The sequence below is a fragment of the Scleropages formosus genome, chromosome 1 (assembly GCF_900964775.1).
Source record: "Scleropages formosus chromosome 1, fSclFor1.1, whole genome shotgun sequence".
Taxonomy (NCBI): Eukaryota; Metazoa; Chordata; class Actinopteri; order Osteoglossiformes; family Osteoglossidae; genus Scleropages; species Scleropages formosus.
Genome location: NC_041806.1, coordinates 43,497,413 through 43,510,689, shown reverse-complemented (window position 1 = coordinate 43,510,689; position 13,277 = coordinate 43,497,413). Strand labels below are relative to the sequence as shown.

At 42.6% G+C, this 13,277-nt stretch overlaps 2 protein-coding genes across 2 annotated transcripts; one reads left to right on the top strand and one right to left on the bottom strand.

Annotated features, from left to right (window-relative positions):
* The first annotated feature begins 158 nt into the window (after nt 1-158).
* katna1 (katanin p60 (ATPase containing) subunit A 1) lies at nt 159-7,204 on the top strand. The gene is made up of 11 exons (XM_018743595.2): nt 159-583; nt 1,898-2,060; nt 2,609-2,745; nt 3,397-3,583; nt 4,622-4,737; nt 4,827-4,932; nt 5,046-5,204; nt 5,302-5,428; nt 5,776-5,910; nt 6,010-6,136; nt 6,409-7,204. Exons 1-11 carry the CDS (start codon nt 567-569, stop codon nt 6,605-6,607), a joined length of 1,473 nt encoding a protein of 490 aa, XP_018599111.1. The 5' UTR covers nt 159-566; the 3' UTR covers nt 6,608-7,204.
* Nucleotides 7,205-8,574: 1,370 nt separating this feature from the next.
* ginm1 (glycoprotein integral membrane 1) lies at nt 8,575-12,901 on the bottom strand. The gene is made up of 8 exons (XM_018743905.2): nt 12,767-12,901; nt 11,884-11,946; nt 11,569-11,668; nt 11,181-11,323; nt 10,838-10,997; nt 10,145-10,365; nt 9,890-10,053; nt 8,575-9,439 (listed from the first exon to the last, which is right to left on the bottom strand). Exons 1-8 carry the CDS (start codon nt 12,854-12,856, stop codon nt 9,337-9,339), a joined length of 1,044 nt encoding a protein of 347 aa, XP_018599421.1. The 5' UTR covers nt 12,857-12,901; the 3' UTR covers nt 8,575-9,336.
* Nucleotides 12,902-13,277: the final 376 nt, after the last annotated feature.

Here is a 13,277-nt window from a genome sequence, read left to right as displayed (position 1 = left end):
GAAATTATAGCTAGTATACGACGTATTCCAATACGTGAGTTTCATTTTTTGCACAACCTAACAAGCGGCTAAATCCAATTACATCTGAATTATTTCGATATTCGAGTGAGGTAAATGTGACTTTGCTTACCGAACACTGTGGTACCGGTTGTGTTCGTAAGTTGAGGAGGGAGTCCGATTGCATTGCTGGAAAGTTCCAGATCTCCGCGTAATAAGGACTGCAAATGTATCTTCTCCTTATTAGTTTGATTCGCTTGGAAAGAACAAAAACAAACTATTTTAAAGCGTCCTGTGTTTCTCAGTGTTCCAGCTAAAGATATATTTCGCGCGATGTGTTCCGCGTAGCTCTCTGCCGTGAAGTCGAACACCTCCCGCCGCGGCTCTTCCACCCAGGAAATGACGCCCTCGGCTCGGCTTCAAACTTGCACAGGCGGGCGCTACGCGTTGCTTTCTTATTCGGAAGCATAAAATTGGGATGTTTTAAGTTATTTTCTCGTGTGTGTGTGTAAACAGGTTTAGTTGTGAAGGCCGGCCGTGTCCGCGCTGGGCTGCTCGCCGTCTTTTTCATGGTTTTTCCTGTCAGGTACGAGCGCTATCCGCCCGGTTGCTAACTCCTTAGCTAACAAGCTGTCGGCTTTTCTGCGCTTCACAAACTCTTTGTGGACTTTATGTTACGTTTGAAGCCGTAATATTTCCTACTAGTGAGATATAATTTAAGTCCGACCACGTTTTCTTCGAGTTCGAAAGAAGTGTTAGTAGTTTAGTGACAGTTTGTTCGTCACTCATTGAAGTTTTGGACAACACGAAAAACAGGTTGTACGACGATGCGATGGTCGTTATAACTTAGTATAATACTTAAGTAATTTAATGTATCTGGTGAACATGACACGTGATAGATGTTGTTTGACTATAATATGCTGCTACCTTAACTTAAGTTATAAGTGTGAGTGAAAATGTTTTTGTTGTAACGTTGAGTGATGAGGAGAGAGTCGTGTGTGTTCGGGAGATTAGTGCTCGCACTGAACACACCCTGTTCCTGTTGCTTCTCATCCCTGTCGATTCCAGTGAGTCCAGCTGATTCGGGATGCGAACCCAGGGACACTGTTGGACCTGTTAAAAATATCAGTTTCATTGTTGGGACAAAAATTAATCTCTTCTGTTGGCTCGCTCTAACTGCATTTGTATCCCCAGACAAAAAATGGTGTAACCTTCATTAAACCTTGATAACATTTCCATTTCATAGGACACATAGCTAATTACTATTTTAAAGGGGTTTAAAAAAAAAAAAAAAAAAAATCACTGAAGGACTCATGGTTATAAGTATAACATGAAGTGGTTTTTTATGATGGGTGGCACAGTGACAGTGGGTTTGACCAGGTCCCGCTCCCCAGTGGGTCTGGGGTTCGAGTCCCGCTTGGGGTGCCTTGCAACGGACTGGTGTCCCGTCCTGGGTGTGTCCCCTCCCCCTACATCCTTGAGCCCTGATTTGCCGGGTTAGGCTCCGTCTTGCCACAACCCCACTTGGGACAAGTGCGTGCGTGCGTGCATGTAGACTGGCTCACATGGTAGCACTACTGCCTCACAGCTCCTCAGCTGCGGGTTTGGAAGTGGGCGATTGCGTGTTGTTGTCATGTCTCCCCCTTAGTGCAATGATGTCTCCTGATGAACTGGTGACTACATTGCCTGTACTGTGTGTGTGAGATTGCCCTGCAATGGACTGGTGTCCTGCCCAAGGTGTACTTCACATTGTGTGCTTGCAGGATAGGCTCTGGACCACTGTGACCCTACGCTGAACCAGCTCTTACCTTTAATGGATGGAGGGGTATGATATGTGCAATGGTGCCACAAAGAGAGGGCCCTCTGGTTAAAGTGTGCTGCTCTTTGGCATCTCCCCTAGAATGAGTTTACATGAGATCAGCGAGAACGTGAAGCTCGCCCGGGAGTATGCCTTGCTGGGGAACTACACGTCTGCCATGGTCTGCTACCAGGGTGTCCTCGAGCAGATCAAGAAGTACGTCTTTTCAGTTCGTGATGCTGCTTTACAGCAAAAATGGCAACAGGTAAGCACATCTGCACATAATGACATTTCCTTCACTGGATTACTTGTCCTGTTTATCATTAACAATTTATCATATACTTAAACAACATATGTTTAATATTGAAGCAGCAGGATGGTGCACAGGTGCCTCATAGAGCCTGGGCTTTGATTTTAGATTATCTAGTATTATTTGGGGGGCTTGATCCCTGCTCGCTGTGTGTGGCATTCACATGAGTGAGTTTCCTCTCACTGTCCAAAGACATGTTGAAGAAAGTAGTGTAAACCACTATCATACCCTCCATTACCTTGGAACCCTTCAGATTTTTGCTCAGCCAACTTCAGATTGACACCAGGTGACCTTATTTACCCTTTAATATTATATCAAAAACTGTTTATAGCACCAAACTTACTATGGTGTGCACTAACAAGAACTGAATATTGTCTTGGGCTTCCTGTAAGTGAATGTGGAGTTTAAATATTCAGGTTTAGTTTGGTAGTGGGACTGTGAAATTTTTTTTTTTTTTTTTTAAAATAATAAACATGGATTTATGTGTTATTTCTTCTTGAAAGGTTTGGCAGGAAATTGGTCAGGAGAGCAAGAATGTGAGAGAAATAATGAACACTTTGGAAAGCTTTCAACTGGAGAACACTCCCTCCAAACCAAGCAGTCAAGATGGAGACCTTTGGCCAGTGCAGGTGGAACGCAGGTAAATTTTATCATCTTAGTATAGCATGTACATCTCTCTACCTGTTGTCTATATATTCAATTCCGAATTTCTAAATAGTCTGTTTTAGTAGACTTTGATCTGACATGAAGTGGTTGCATATATTTTTGACCAGCTGGTGCTGACTTGTTTGCATTGGGATGATTTTTATTTGTTTGATTTCATGCATAATATACACTTTTTGTCAATTTTAAATTTTATGATGTAAGTTTAATCATGTTGAAGCAGCATACTGAGAATTTGATTGAGAATTGCAATGGGGATTTGCTTTTTTTTGCAAGTAAATTAAAGCAATAAATATTTGTTTGGAGTCTGTATTGTCAAAGGAATTATTTCTGAACACTCCAGATAGAGGTAGTGTTTTGAATATGTCTGTATCCAAATGATAGTGGGAGTGTCGCGAGGTAAAGTCACTGGAAACAATGAGCTGTTTGTCCTAGGATAAAAAGTCATACGGTTTGGATTAACACACACTGTGGGTAATTGGCCAGTTCTTGAAGTTTACTCCACTCCCGAATATGTTCATCCTTCTAGCATGGGGGTCAGATGGGTTAAGGAATTAAATTTACAAAGCAGAGGTGTGTACAGTCTCTGTAGATTGATAGGGATTTTTTGAATTCCCTACACACAAAGGTCGTCGCCCTGTCCAGTGAGGCGACCTTCACAGGCCCCCAGCAGAGATGGCAAACCGGTGAATAACCGCCTGAGTGCAGCAGTCCGACCGCCGCACCGGCCGTCACCACGGGGATCCAATGGAGAGCGAGCCAAAGGTCCTAAAGGCAAAGAGAAGAAAGAAACAGGGAAGTCTAAGGAAGACAAGGTAACCCTCATCAGCAGGCCAGGCATTATTCAAGGGTTTTGTGCCTTTCTGTGGACTAAATGTTTGTAAAAGTGTAAGGTCTGTGCTTGCAGATGTTTGAATCAATATACATTTTAATGGAATACATCACTTGATTAGGAAATAAAATTGAAACAGATGCTCCTGTTCATGGTATAATGGAGCAGTAGTTAATGCTGTGGATTTGGGTGTGGTTTTGCATCCAGCACAGTCTTTGTGGATTATATATGATCTTGCAGTGCTCCTGATGGTTTCCATTGGCATTTACCCTGCTTCACCTTCTGAGTTAAGCAAGTGATTATTGGTTGAGGATGAGTGCAGGCTCTTTTGCTGAGTTTTATCGCATGAAAAACTGAGGTGCTCTTTGGGGACCTAAACTGGCAAACTTATGCAAAAAGCCAATTTTCTAATTAAATGTGTCTTTATCAAACAAGGCTCTGAAGGCAGACTGAAACTTGAACTAGGGAGGAAGGCCTCTACCCCTTTCTTAAGTTTCTAGTTCTACTCTTGGGCCTGCTTGTTCAATAAAGGCATTTCCAACTTAAATATGTCAGTGCCTTTGATATTTGGTTAATATATCACTTTGCTGTATTCATTACTTCATATGAATTATCAAGTTTCCTAATGAATATTAATAGCTGTCAGAATTTTTGCTCTCAAAAGCTAAATTTATTATTGGTGTGGTTATTAGATTATCCTTGTTCAAAGTTAACATAATATTCAATTCCTCTGAAGGTCCTTGTTAAGATACATATCCATGTTGTTACCCACTGTCTTCTGTCATTTGTTTTCCCACTCTGGGAGAGAATGTAAAAACTTTAGTTCCCTGTTGTGCCACTTGAAAAATATTTGTTCTGTTTGCCAAACCTCACTTGTTTATCCAAAGATGTCAGCATGTTGTCAGGCCGGTTCTTCTCTCTTGGGCAAACCCAAGCACTCTTTTAGTTGTCATTTTGTAAAGAAAGGAAGATGATTCTGAATATCATAGCAGAGCAACATTGCTGAACCTTTCCACTATAGAACAAGTCTGACATCTCTGAGACGGAAGTGAAGAAGTTTGATGGGACTGGATATGACAAGGATCTGGTAGAGGCCTTGGAACGGGACATCATATCACAGAACCCAAATGTGAAGTGGTAAATGAAATGCTCGGCTTTTTCATGTTCTTCTTCAGCTGTAAAATGTGGGGTGTCAGAACTGTAACTTGGTTCATTTATATTTGTAGGGATGACATTGCAGACTTAGAAGAAGCTAAAAAGCTGTTGAAAGAGGCTGTTGTGCTGCCTATGTGGATGCCTGAGTTTTTCAAGGGAATTCGGCGACCGTGGAAGGTATTGTAGTTCATACAGTTGATTTGGTGACAGAGTGAGTTTTGGATTTATCTCCCATTTGCTTGCTAAAGCCTTTAGTGCAACAGAAAATGGTCATCCTGTTACCCTCCCAGGGAGTGCTCATGGTTGGCCCGCCAGGCACAGGAAAGACATTGCTGGCCAAAGCTGTTGCCACAGAGTGCAGGACCACATTCTTTAACGTGTCCTCGTCCACGCTCACTTCTAAGTACAGAGGGGAGTCTGAAAAGCTGGTCCGGCTGCTTTTTGAAATGGTGAGTTTTTTCAGTTTCTGTAGGACAACCCTCAAGTCCTTGAGTTAAGAGTATTAATTTTTTAAGCCTCTTAGTCATTACAAGTTTCTACCAACAGGCTCGATTCTATGCCCCCACCACCATTTTCATCGATGAGATAGACTCCATGTGCAGCCGTAGGGGCACGTCTGAGGAGCACGAAGCCAGCCGCAGGGTGAAGGCCGAGCTGCTCATCCAGATGGATGGTAAATAACCAGTCAGAGAGAGTTCAGCTAAACAGTTCTCAGAGCTCACTAAGAATAAATATTCAGCTCTGCCAAATGTAATTCTTGTTCATTGGCATTAGCATGCACATTTAAAACACAACCTGATTGCCAACTTTGGGGTGAATTCCTGCATTTCTTCCAAGTCTGCCTGTGGCCTCGTCAGTGGTATGTCAGAAAATTTGACATCACAATTCCCTCAAACAAGCAGAAGCTCCCAACATTGACTTTTGGCAGTCTTTATCTTTCCTAAAATGTAAAGTATATGCATCCTGAAGCAGGAGAAAGATTTGGCTTGTCTGTGGACTTGCTGGACATTTGTTTCGTAGGAGTTGGTGGGGCATCAGAAAATGACGACCCTTCTAAAATGGTCATGGTCCTGGCAGCCACAAACTTCCCGTGGGACATCGACGAGGCCCTCAGACGACGCCTGGAGAAGAGGATTTACATTCCTTTGCCATCAGGTACCCTATTGCCCTGTTGTAGCAGTGATCTGGAGTGTGTGGGTTTCTGTCCCATATGATGTTACTGTAACTGAATTGCATCCATTGCCTGTATTGCAGCCAAAGGCAGAGTGGAGCTGCTGAAGATAAATTTGAAGGAGCTGGAACTGGCCAGCGATGTAGACTTGACAAAGATTGCCCAGCAGATGGAGGGCTACTCTGGAGCGGACATAACCAATGTCTGCAGGTTGGGATCTTCCCAGTTCATATCCTCATAATGACAGTGATGGTCCTTGCCATTTTTTTTTTTTTTTGGTTCATTTTTTCCTTAAATGACATCATTATATAAGCTGAACTGTAATGAAACAAGAAGCAGTAGAATTGAAAACTAAACATTTATTTTAAAATACTGTATCCCAGTACAAGACATGCAGATAGTGTCGGGGTTTTTTTTTTTTTTTTTTTTCCCCTTCTTCTTCTTTTCCCTCCCTCTAAACTCTCATTCTGTGACTACTCCAGGGATGCATCACTAATGGCCATGCGACGGCGCATTGAGGGCCTGACACCAGAGGAGATTCGCAATCTCTCACGGGAGGAGATGCACATGCCCACCACCATGGAGGACTTTGAGTCATCTCTCAGGAAGGTGTCCAAGTCCGTGTCAGCGAGTGACCTGGAGAAGTACGAAAAGTGGATTGCCGAGTTTGGCTCCTGCTGACCTAGAGTCAGGTCAGTGGGCATTCATCCCAGATTTAGCAGGAGATTGTTGGGCACAGCTCTCCTACATGTGGTACCACGGCCAGATACTGACAGTGCTGTAGTTCACTTTGCAATTTTTCCTGTTAATCACTGAACTGACAGCATGCCCAGTGAGTTTGGCCTGGCCATTCCTCTGATTAATGACAATGTGGGATGATTTTGCAATTCACTTTATTGAACTTTAACATATAAGAGAGGCAGTGAGAGGTTGTGCAGTTTGATGAGGGGATGTGCAAAACGTCACAGTTGACGTCCACTAACTAATGTGGAGACCATTCCAAATGAAAAAGGCCTCTTCTACTGCGTGACCTTCAGCTTTTGCCTTTATTTTTCCCAGTACCAAAGTGACCACTTTGTCGCGTACCGGGTTTTAGCCTCCGCGGAGTGACATGTCACTCAGATTTTTCTCATACTTCTGAGCGGTTTGTTTTATGTGCCTGATTTTATAATGGACCTAGACATCCCTTCCTGAAATCACTACATGACATCCACAGGTGGATGTTTGAAGAATGACAGTAAAGTGAGAACTCTGTTAATAAAGCTATTTAAAACAAAATGTGCATGCCTTTCCTCGTTAAATAGGTACAAGGCCTTAGTCTCTATGCAAAGAATGTGAAAACCATGTGTCAGTGATGTGAAGAAATGCAGATTTGTTTCCAGCAGCTCTTGTTTGTGTCTTTTCAACTGGCTGTACCTGTGCTATGTGAACATACATCCATCACTAACTAGTAAAAGGTGACATTTTTGACAAACATAGTGGTTATGTTTAAAGTGGGTTCAGTCTTGCAACATTCATGCTGGCTGGCACAATGAAATTGGGGCTTTTCTAGACTTTAACTACTTTGTTTCCTTATAGTGACATTTTAAGGCCAAACAGTTCTAAAAAGCATATACACTTGCTCATCACCATACAAGCACAAGTCTTTTCTGCAACTGAATTTTTCCACTTTTATTAACAATCAAGTGTTTATATAAAACATCATTTTATTTGCAGGTTATATTCAGCAAAATCTTAAGCTAAAGCATATAATGTATTAAAAGGTGTAGGATTTTCAGATAAATACATAAATTTAATACTGACTGTTCAACAGTTCAGCCCATAAACATGCAATGCCTGTCATCTTACTGTTGGCTAAACTCAAACACCATTTGGGAGCTGTAACTACCCTATAAGTGAGTTCAATTAAACCAGTCCAGTTTGTATGTTTTACCTTCAGTTTTGGATTGGGTACATAACTGCAGGTCACTTACCTTCAACATGCAGAAGTTTTAGGAAACATAAGTGAAGATAATGTAATTTAACAGTCCAAGCTGGCACATTTTGGGCCTATTAATATCAATCATTGCTTGAATGCCACAGCCTGAGTATTGCTGCTGACCATGTTCCTCCCTTTATGGCCACTTCCAGTATTATAATTTCATGAAACAAGTTTGAGATGACTTGTTTTGTGACATTACAAGGAGTTCAGTGTTCTTCAGTTCTCTTCCCAGTCACCAAGTTTGAATCCAACAGAACACCTTTGAGATAGGGTAGAATGGGAGAGTTGCAGCATAAATGTGCAGCTGACAAATCTGCAGCCATTGCATGATGCAGTCGTGTCAACATGGAGTACAATAATCAAAGGAATGTTGCCAACATCTTGTGGAATCCATCCCATGAAGAATTGAGGCTGTTTTGAGAGCAAAGGAAGGTCCTACCCAATATTAGTATGGTGCCTAATAAAGTGTTGGTTGAGTATACATGCACATCTTGACAATGGATATCAGACAGAGGGCAAGTATGTGTGCCTACCTCTACTTAATGACCTCTGTTCAGAATTGTTACATGTATCAGAACCACACTTTCAAAGATATTACATAACTTTATTTGTATGATGCTTTGGAACCACAGGGTGAAATGAAAGCAAAAACTGACACACACACATGCATGTTCTAATGCTTCAATACCACACTCACACACCCCAGTGGAAACACAACAAGGCACAGCAGAAGCCTGGCAACAAGCGGTCGTTCCAACGTCGCAGAGGCCAGGGCTTCCTTCTCATCAGTGACATTTCAGTTGTGGTTCCCCACATAAGTGAAGGAGCTGCTGCTTTTTACAGTGTCCTCACTCACACTTACAAGGCAACTCTCGTAACCTTCATATTTACACACAATTTAAACATGGGGAAAAAAAAATATATATATAACCGCACCAGGGAAGGCATCTCACATTTGACAGGTCTCACAAATGGTCCAATTTGTGTGGAATTATCTTTCCAACTTATCTAAGTGCAAAGACTGGAAATATTCTATTCCATAAAGAAAGTGCTGGACAAAATATTTTTTAGACAGGACAACATTCATCTCTGTTCAATAACTGCATATTCACTTTACATTTACTAATGCATTTCTAGTGTTACTGTCTTTCCTCCTCCTACTTTCTCTTGGCAGTACCACATGCTTTTAGGGAAATGTAACCAACCGTACACTTCAGCTCTAAAATGTTAAATACTTTCAGTCTTTCTCATCTTTCTGCAAATATATATCAGACATGTTCTGTTAAACTTTTTTTTTCCTTGAAATGATAAAAAAAAAAATTATAGCTATACTGATTTTGTGGGAAAATGCTACTCGGAGAAAAAGAAAATTTCCTTGACTGCGACCAAGCCCTACTAGCGACAGGTGGCCATCTTGCAAAGGCCTTCTTCACGGCTGCTTCTCCGTTTGTGTCTCCTCCTCCATGTTCTCCAACAAACACTGTTTGTCCTCCTCAGGCAACAGAGTCACAGGGTTTAGCAACAGGATTCCTCTGCAAGAGAGGGCAGTGGTATAGATCAATCCCTCATATTGTTAGTTTGTTTAGAGGCTGACAATGAAACGAAATATCAAATCTGCATTTCTTTAGCAAAGTAAATTATGAACATATTCTGCATGCACAGGGGTTCACACATCAACAGCCAATAATCCAATGCACTGTCACGGTAGGCCACTGCATATACCTGAGCTATACGGTGTGAGGGAGGGTATACCTTTCACAGGATGCCAGTCCACCGCAGGGTAGTCACACACACTCACACTTACACAGACACATTAAGGGCAATTCAGAGTCACTGATTCACCTGAAATACAGACTGTTGGATGAAACTGGAGCACCCAGAGGAAAGTAACACAAGCGGGGAGAACATGTAAACCGGCATTCCAAGTCAAGGACACCTTTTTTCCCCTCCCTTTTACAAATTCTCCTTGTGCACACACTCACTTGCTGTCACAGGTGGGGAAGATCACGTCCAGTATTTTGATGATGACCGCTGACCCTGTGACGCCAACCACAACGACCCACATGACCAGGAAGAAGACAGGGAGGGATTCACTCCAGAAGCGCTTCAGCCGATCCCTTAGCTGCTCTACCCACCGACACACGGCCTGTGCAGCACAGGGGTTCCAAGCACTTTAATCACATGGAAAACCACTCTGGGGGCTTAGCCGCACCAGTTCGAGAAGCAAATCAACTCACGTTGTAGGAAGACATGGACTCCGATCTGAGAGGTGTCTCAGGGAGCAGCTTGTCTGGGAGAGTCTCTTCCTCTGCGGTCGTGTCCTCTTCGTACCAGGTGGAAGGGTCCATGCGCAGGGGGGTCTCGGGCAGCTTGCCTGGGGCTGCCGTCTCCTCCTGAGTGGTCTCTGCTTGTTTAAGGGGGTAGTGGCTGGTTGTGTGTACTATGCCTTGGTCCTCACCTGACACGAACATATGTAAATGCAGGTCAGCATGCCAATCAGCATCTTTATACAAAACTGAGAACAAACATTACTAATGGGGCAAGTAGAGCTCTACCGTACTAATATTTCTTACTACCAAGATCAAAGAGAAACAACCTAGAGCTGCAGTCTATTTCTAATAAACTTATCATTCGAACCAAAAGGAGCTGCTTTAAGCCAAATTAATATAATTTATTTATTTAGCTCATGCTTTTCCCCAAAGTGACTTACAATGTCAGGGTTATGCTCTAAGCAACTTAACCAGCTGCATGGTTTTTACTGTATCAACTGAGGGTACTACAGCAGGTGCAGGGACACAAATCTGGGTACTTTGAGTAGAAGGCAAAAGCACTAAAACCACAACACATAACATAAGTATTCAACAGTGTTCCTCTATAAAGGCACAAGGAACGATGTGCCGTAGGAACAGAAGTTCAGATTCCGTGTGTACCTTTCTTCGGTGAATTTGGATCAGTAACTACCACATCCCTCTCCCTGGGAATGCTGAAGAGCATGCTCTCCAGCAGTGGGTATGAGTATGTTGTCCGTCTCAGTTTCTGGAAGTTTTGATTCATCAGTATGTTCACCTCATACATATCTGTCTGTTGGACCTGAAAGAGAGAGAGGTGGGAAGAGGGCAAATGGACAGTCAAGTCCCCTGACCCCAACTCTTGCAAAATTATTCATTTTTGTTAAACGTAAACAATTTCCTGACTATGCCGAGTATTTACAAAATTAACAGTTCATTGGACACCTTTGGACCTCTGCTGGCCTCCCTGCATGAGCCACTGTACCTTTTTCCCATCCACTTCAATGACCTCCTCATTGAAGACCAGCAGCTCCACCTTGGGATCGCTCTCCAAGGGCCACTGGCGGACCAGAACCCGGGTCACGGCAGTAACAGCAAGGCCAGGCCTGGAGCCATTGCTGTGCTCCACTGTAATCAGAGAGGCAACAACTTTGTATAGTGAACACAGGAGCTGGACACAGACCAGAGGAATTACACAGATACACAATCATTTGAAACTGATCATGTAGCAACTAAACTACAACTTTAATATGTAAAGAAACACCCATGACACAAACAATGAGAGTCAAATTTGAGAAAGAATTTAGAATTGGTTTAACCACTAATAATAATAATAAATTTCTGTGAGTCCAGTCACACATACAAATACTCACACAGCCATGCCTGGCAGGAGAGTCTTGTCACTCCTGACAACTTCACAGGAATGTCATTCACAAATATTTGCCCTCCAATCACGGAGATGTTAAATTTTATCTGAGGATAATAGCGCAAGAATATAAAAACAACCAAGTCACTTACAAAAAAAAAAAAAAAACAAAAAAAAAAAAAAAAAATGCAGAAATTAAAATTTCACAACAAACCATTCAACAAAAAAAATCCCAGCTGCTCCAGACAAAAGTGATCATTTAAATTTTTTTAAAAAAAAAAGTGAGTTGGGTACAGACAATTCCACAATTTTCACTGCACACCTGAAGTCGGATGGTCTCTTGTCCTGAATCCCCAAGCGCCGTCAGGTTGATGTTTATATTCTCCTAAGTAAACAAGACAACACGGTTGAGCACGATGTACATTTTTAACTGACCAGCGGCACGGGACCAGTCTGTTACGACAAACCTCCATCCAGCCAGGGCTGTTCAAATCATTTAAATCACGCTGCTGTGAGAAATGAGAGCGGGCCAGGTTTATTGAAGGAATACCATGCTGCGGAAAGGGCAGAAAAGGGTACAGCTGTAGCACCTGCAAGAACATCATCAAATGTGCAATTTAAAGGTACTTGTTCACCTGCAGTGACAGAACAAGAAGAGCCTGCTCTAGAAAAAAAATGGACAATCAATCCTTGCTGCCTGCAAAGCTGCTTTTCTAGCACTAATTTAAAAGAGGGTCAAATAAATGAGCTAAATATTTTCCCACTCAGCAGCATGAGTACGAGGGGCACCAGGTGACGCTGCCAGGGCTCGTTCACGGAAGGAAAACATCTGGAAAGTTCCCAGAAGCGTAAAGAGCAGAGTACACTGGGCTGTGTGTGTTTGTGTTTACTCCACTCACTCTGATGATGCTGATTGTTGTTGTTTTAGCAGCAGTAATATTAATAATATATCAGAACAGTCATACCTCATACATACACAGTGCTGGGTAGTGTAGCGTATGCGGCTGTGTTACTTTGTAACAGAAATCACTACATGTGATGTACACGAGCATGAGGATTGTGTGTGGAGGCCGGATTGATTCGGGGGGATCGGGCCCCGAAGTCTCTGTCAGAGTCTGTGTGTGTGGCCTTAACCGCCGAACTTGAAGATAACACGAGTCGTCTGTCAGGTGTAAAAACACGTTGTCGCTACGGTCTAAACTCACCTTGTCCAGCTGCCTCGGCGCTGCCTCAACCAAAATAAACCAAACAAAGGAGAAAAAGAGGGACGAGAGCCGCCACCACTGTACCACCATCTTGGCTTCGAAGGAATTGTTTATTCCAACTGCCGCCTGCTGGGTACTTGTAGGAAATGGGCGTCTGCTGTCGTAAAATACCTATCGCCTACATCTGGCCAAAGGGACGCCATTTTGGCTCCGAATGCACTGTTGGTTTTGCCTCGGACACCTGCTTGGGTACCAGCGCCTCACCTCTTTTGGCACTGTCGTTATACCAAAAAGCTATGGAGGGATGTCTCTAAATTTATTATTGATAAACCGTGCAACGATTTCGCTTTGCACTATAAATATATACTGTTCGTATTCTTATGTGAGAGAAGTGCAGAGAAACAGGCATATCACTAATTAATTAATTAATTATTAACATGTACACAGGTCCAAATTTGCTGATAAAAAAACAATATTTTCCGTTTTTCTTGAAGAGTTTAAGCAGTACATA

Excerpts from the sequence above, each read along its gene's own strand:
- katna1 (XM_018743595.2), top strand. Across the intron at positions 5,205-5,301 it reads TCCGGCTGCTTTTTGAAATG|GCTCGATTCTATGCCCCCAC; the intron begins GTGAGTTTTTTC and ends TTCTACCAACAG. Across the intron at positions 5,429-5,775 it reads GCTGCTCATCCAGATGGATG|GAGTTGGTGGGGCATCAGAA; the intron begins GTAAATAACCAG and ends TTTGTTTCGTAG.
- ginm1 (XM_018743905.2), bottom strand. The coding sequence starts at position 12,856 with ATGGTGGTACAGTGGTGGCGGCTCTCGTCCCTCTTTTTCTCCTTTGTT. Across the intron at positions 11,324-11,568 it reads CTCCTGCCAGGCATGGCTGT|TGGAGCACAGCAATGGCTCC; the intron begins GTGAGTATTTGT and ends CTCTGATTACAG. Across the intron at positions 10,998-11,180 it reads TTGAAGTGGATGGGAAAAAG|GTCCAACAGACAGATATGTA; the intron begins GTACAGTGGCTC and ends TCTCTCTTTCAG.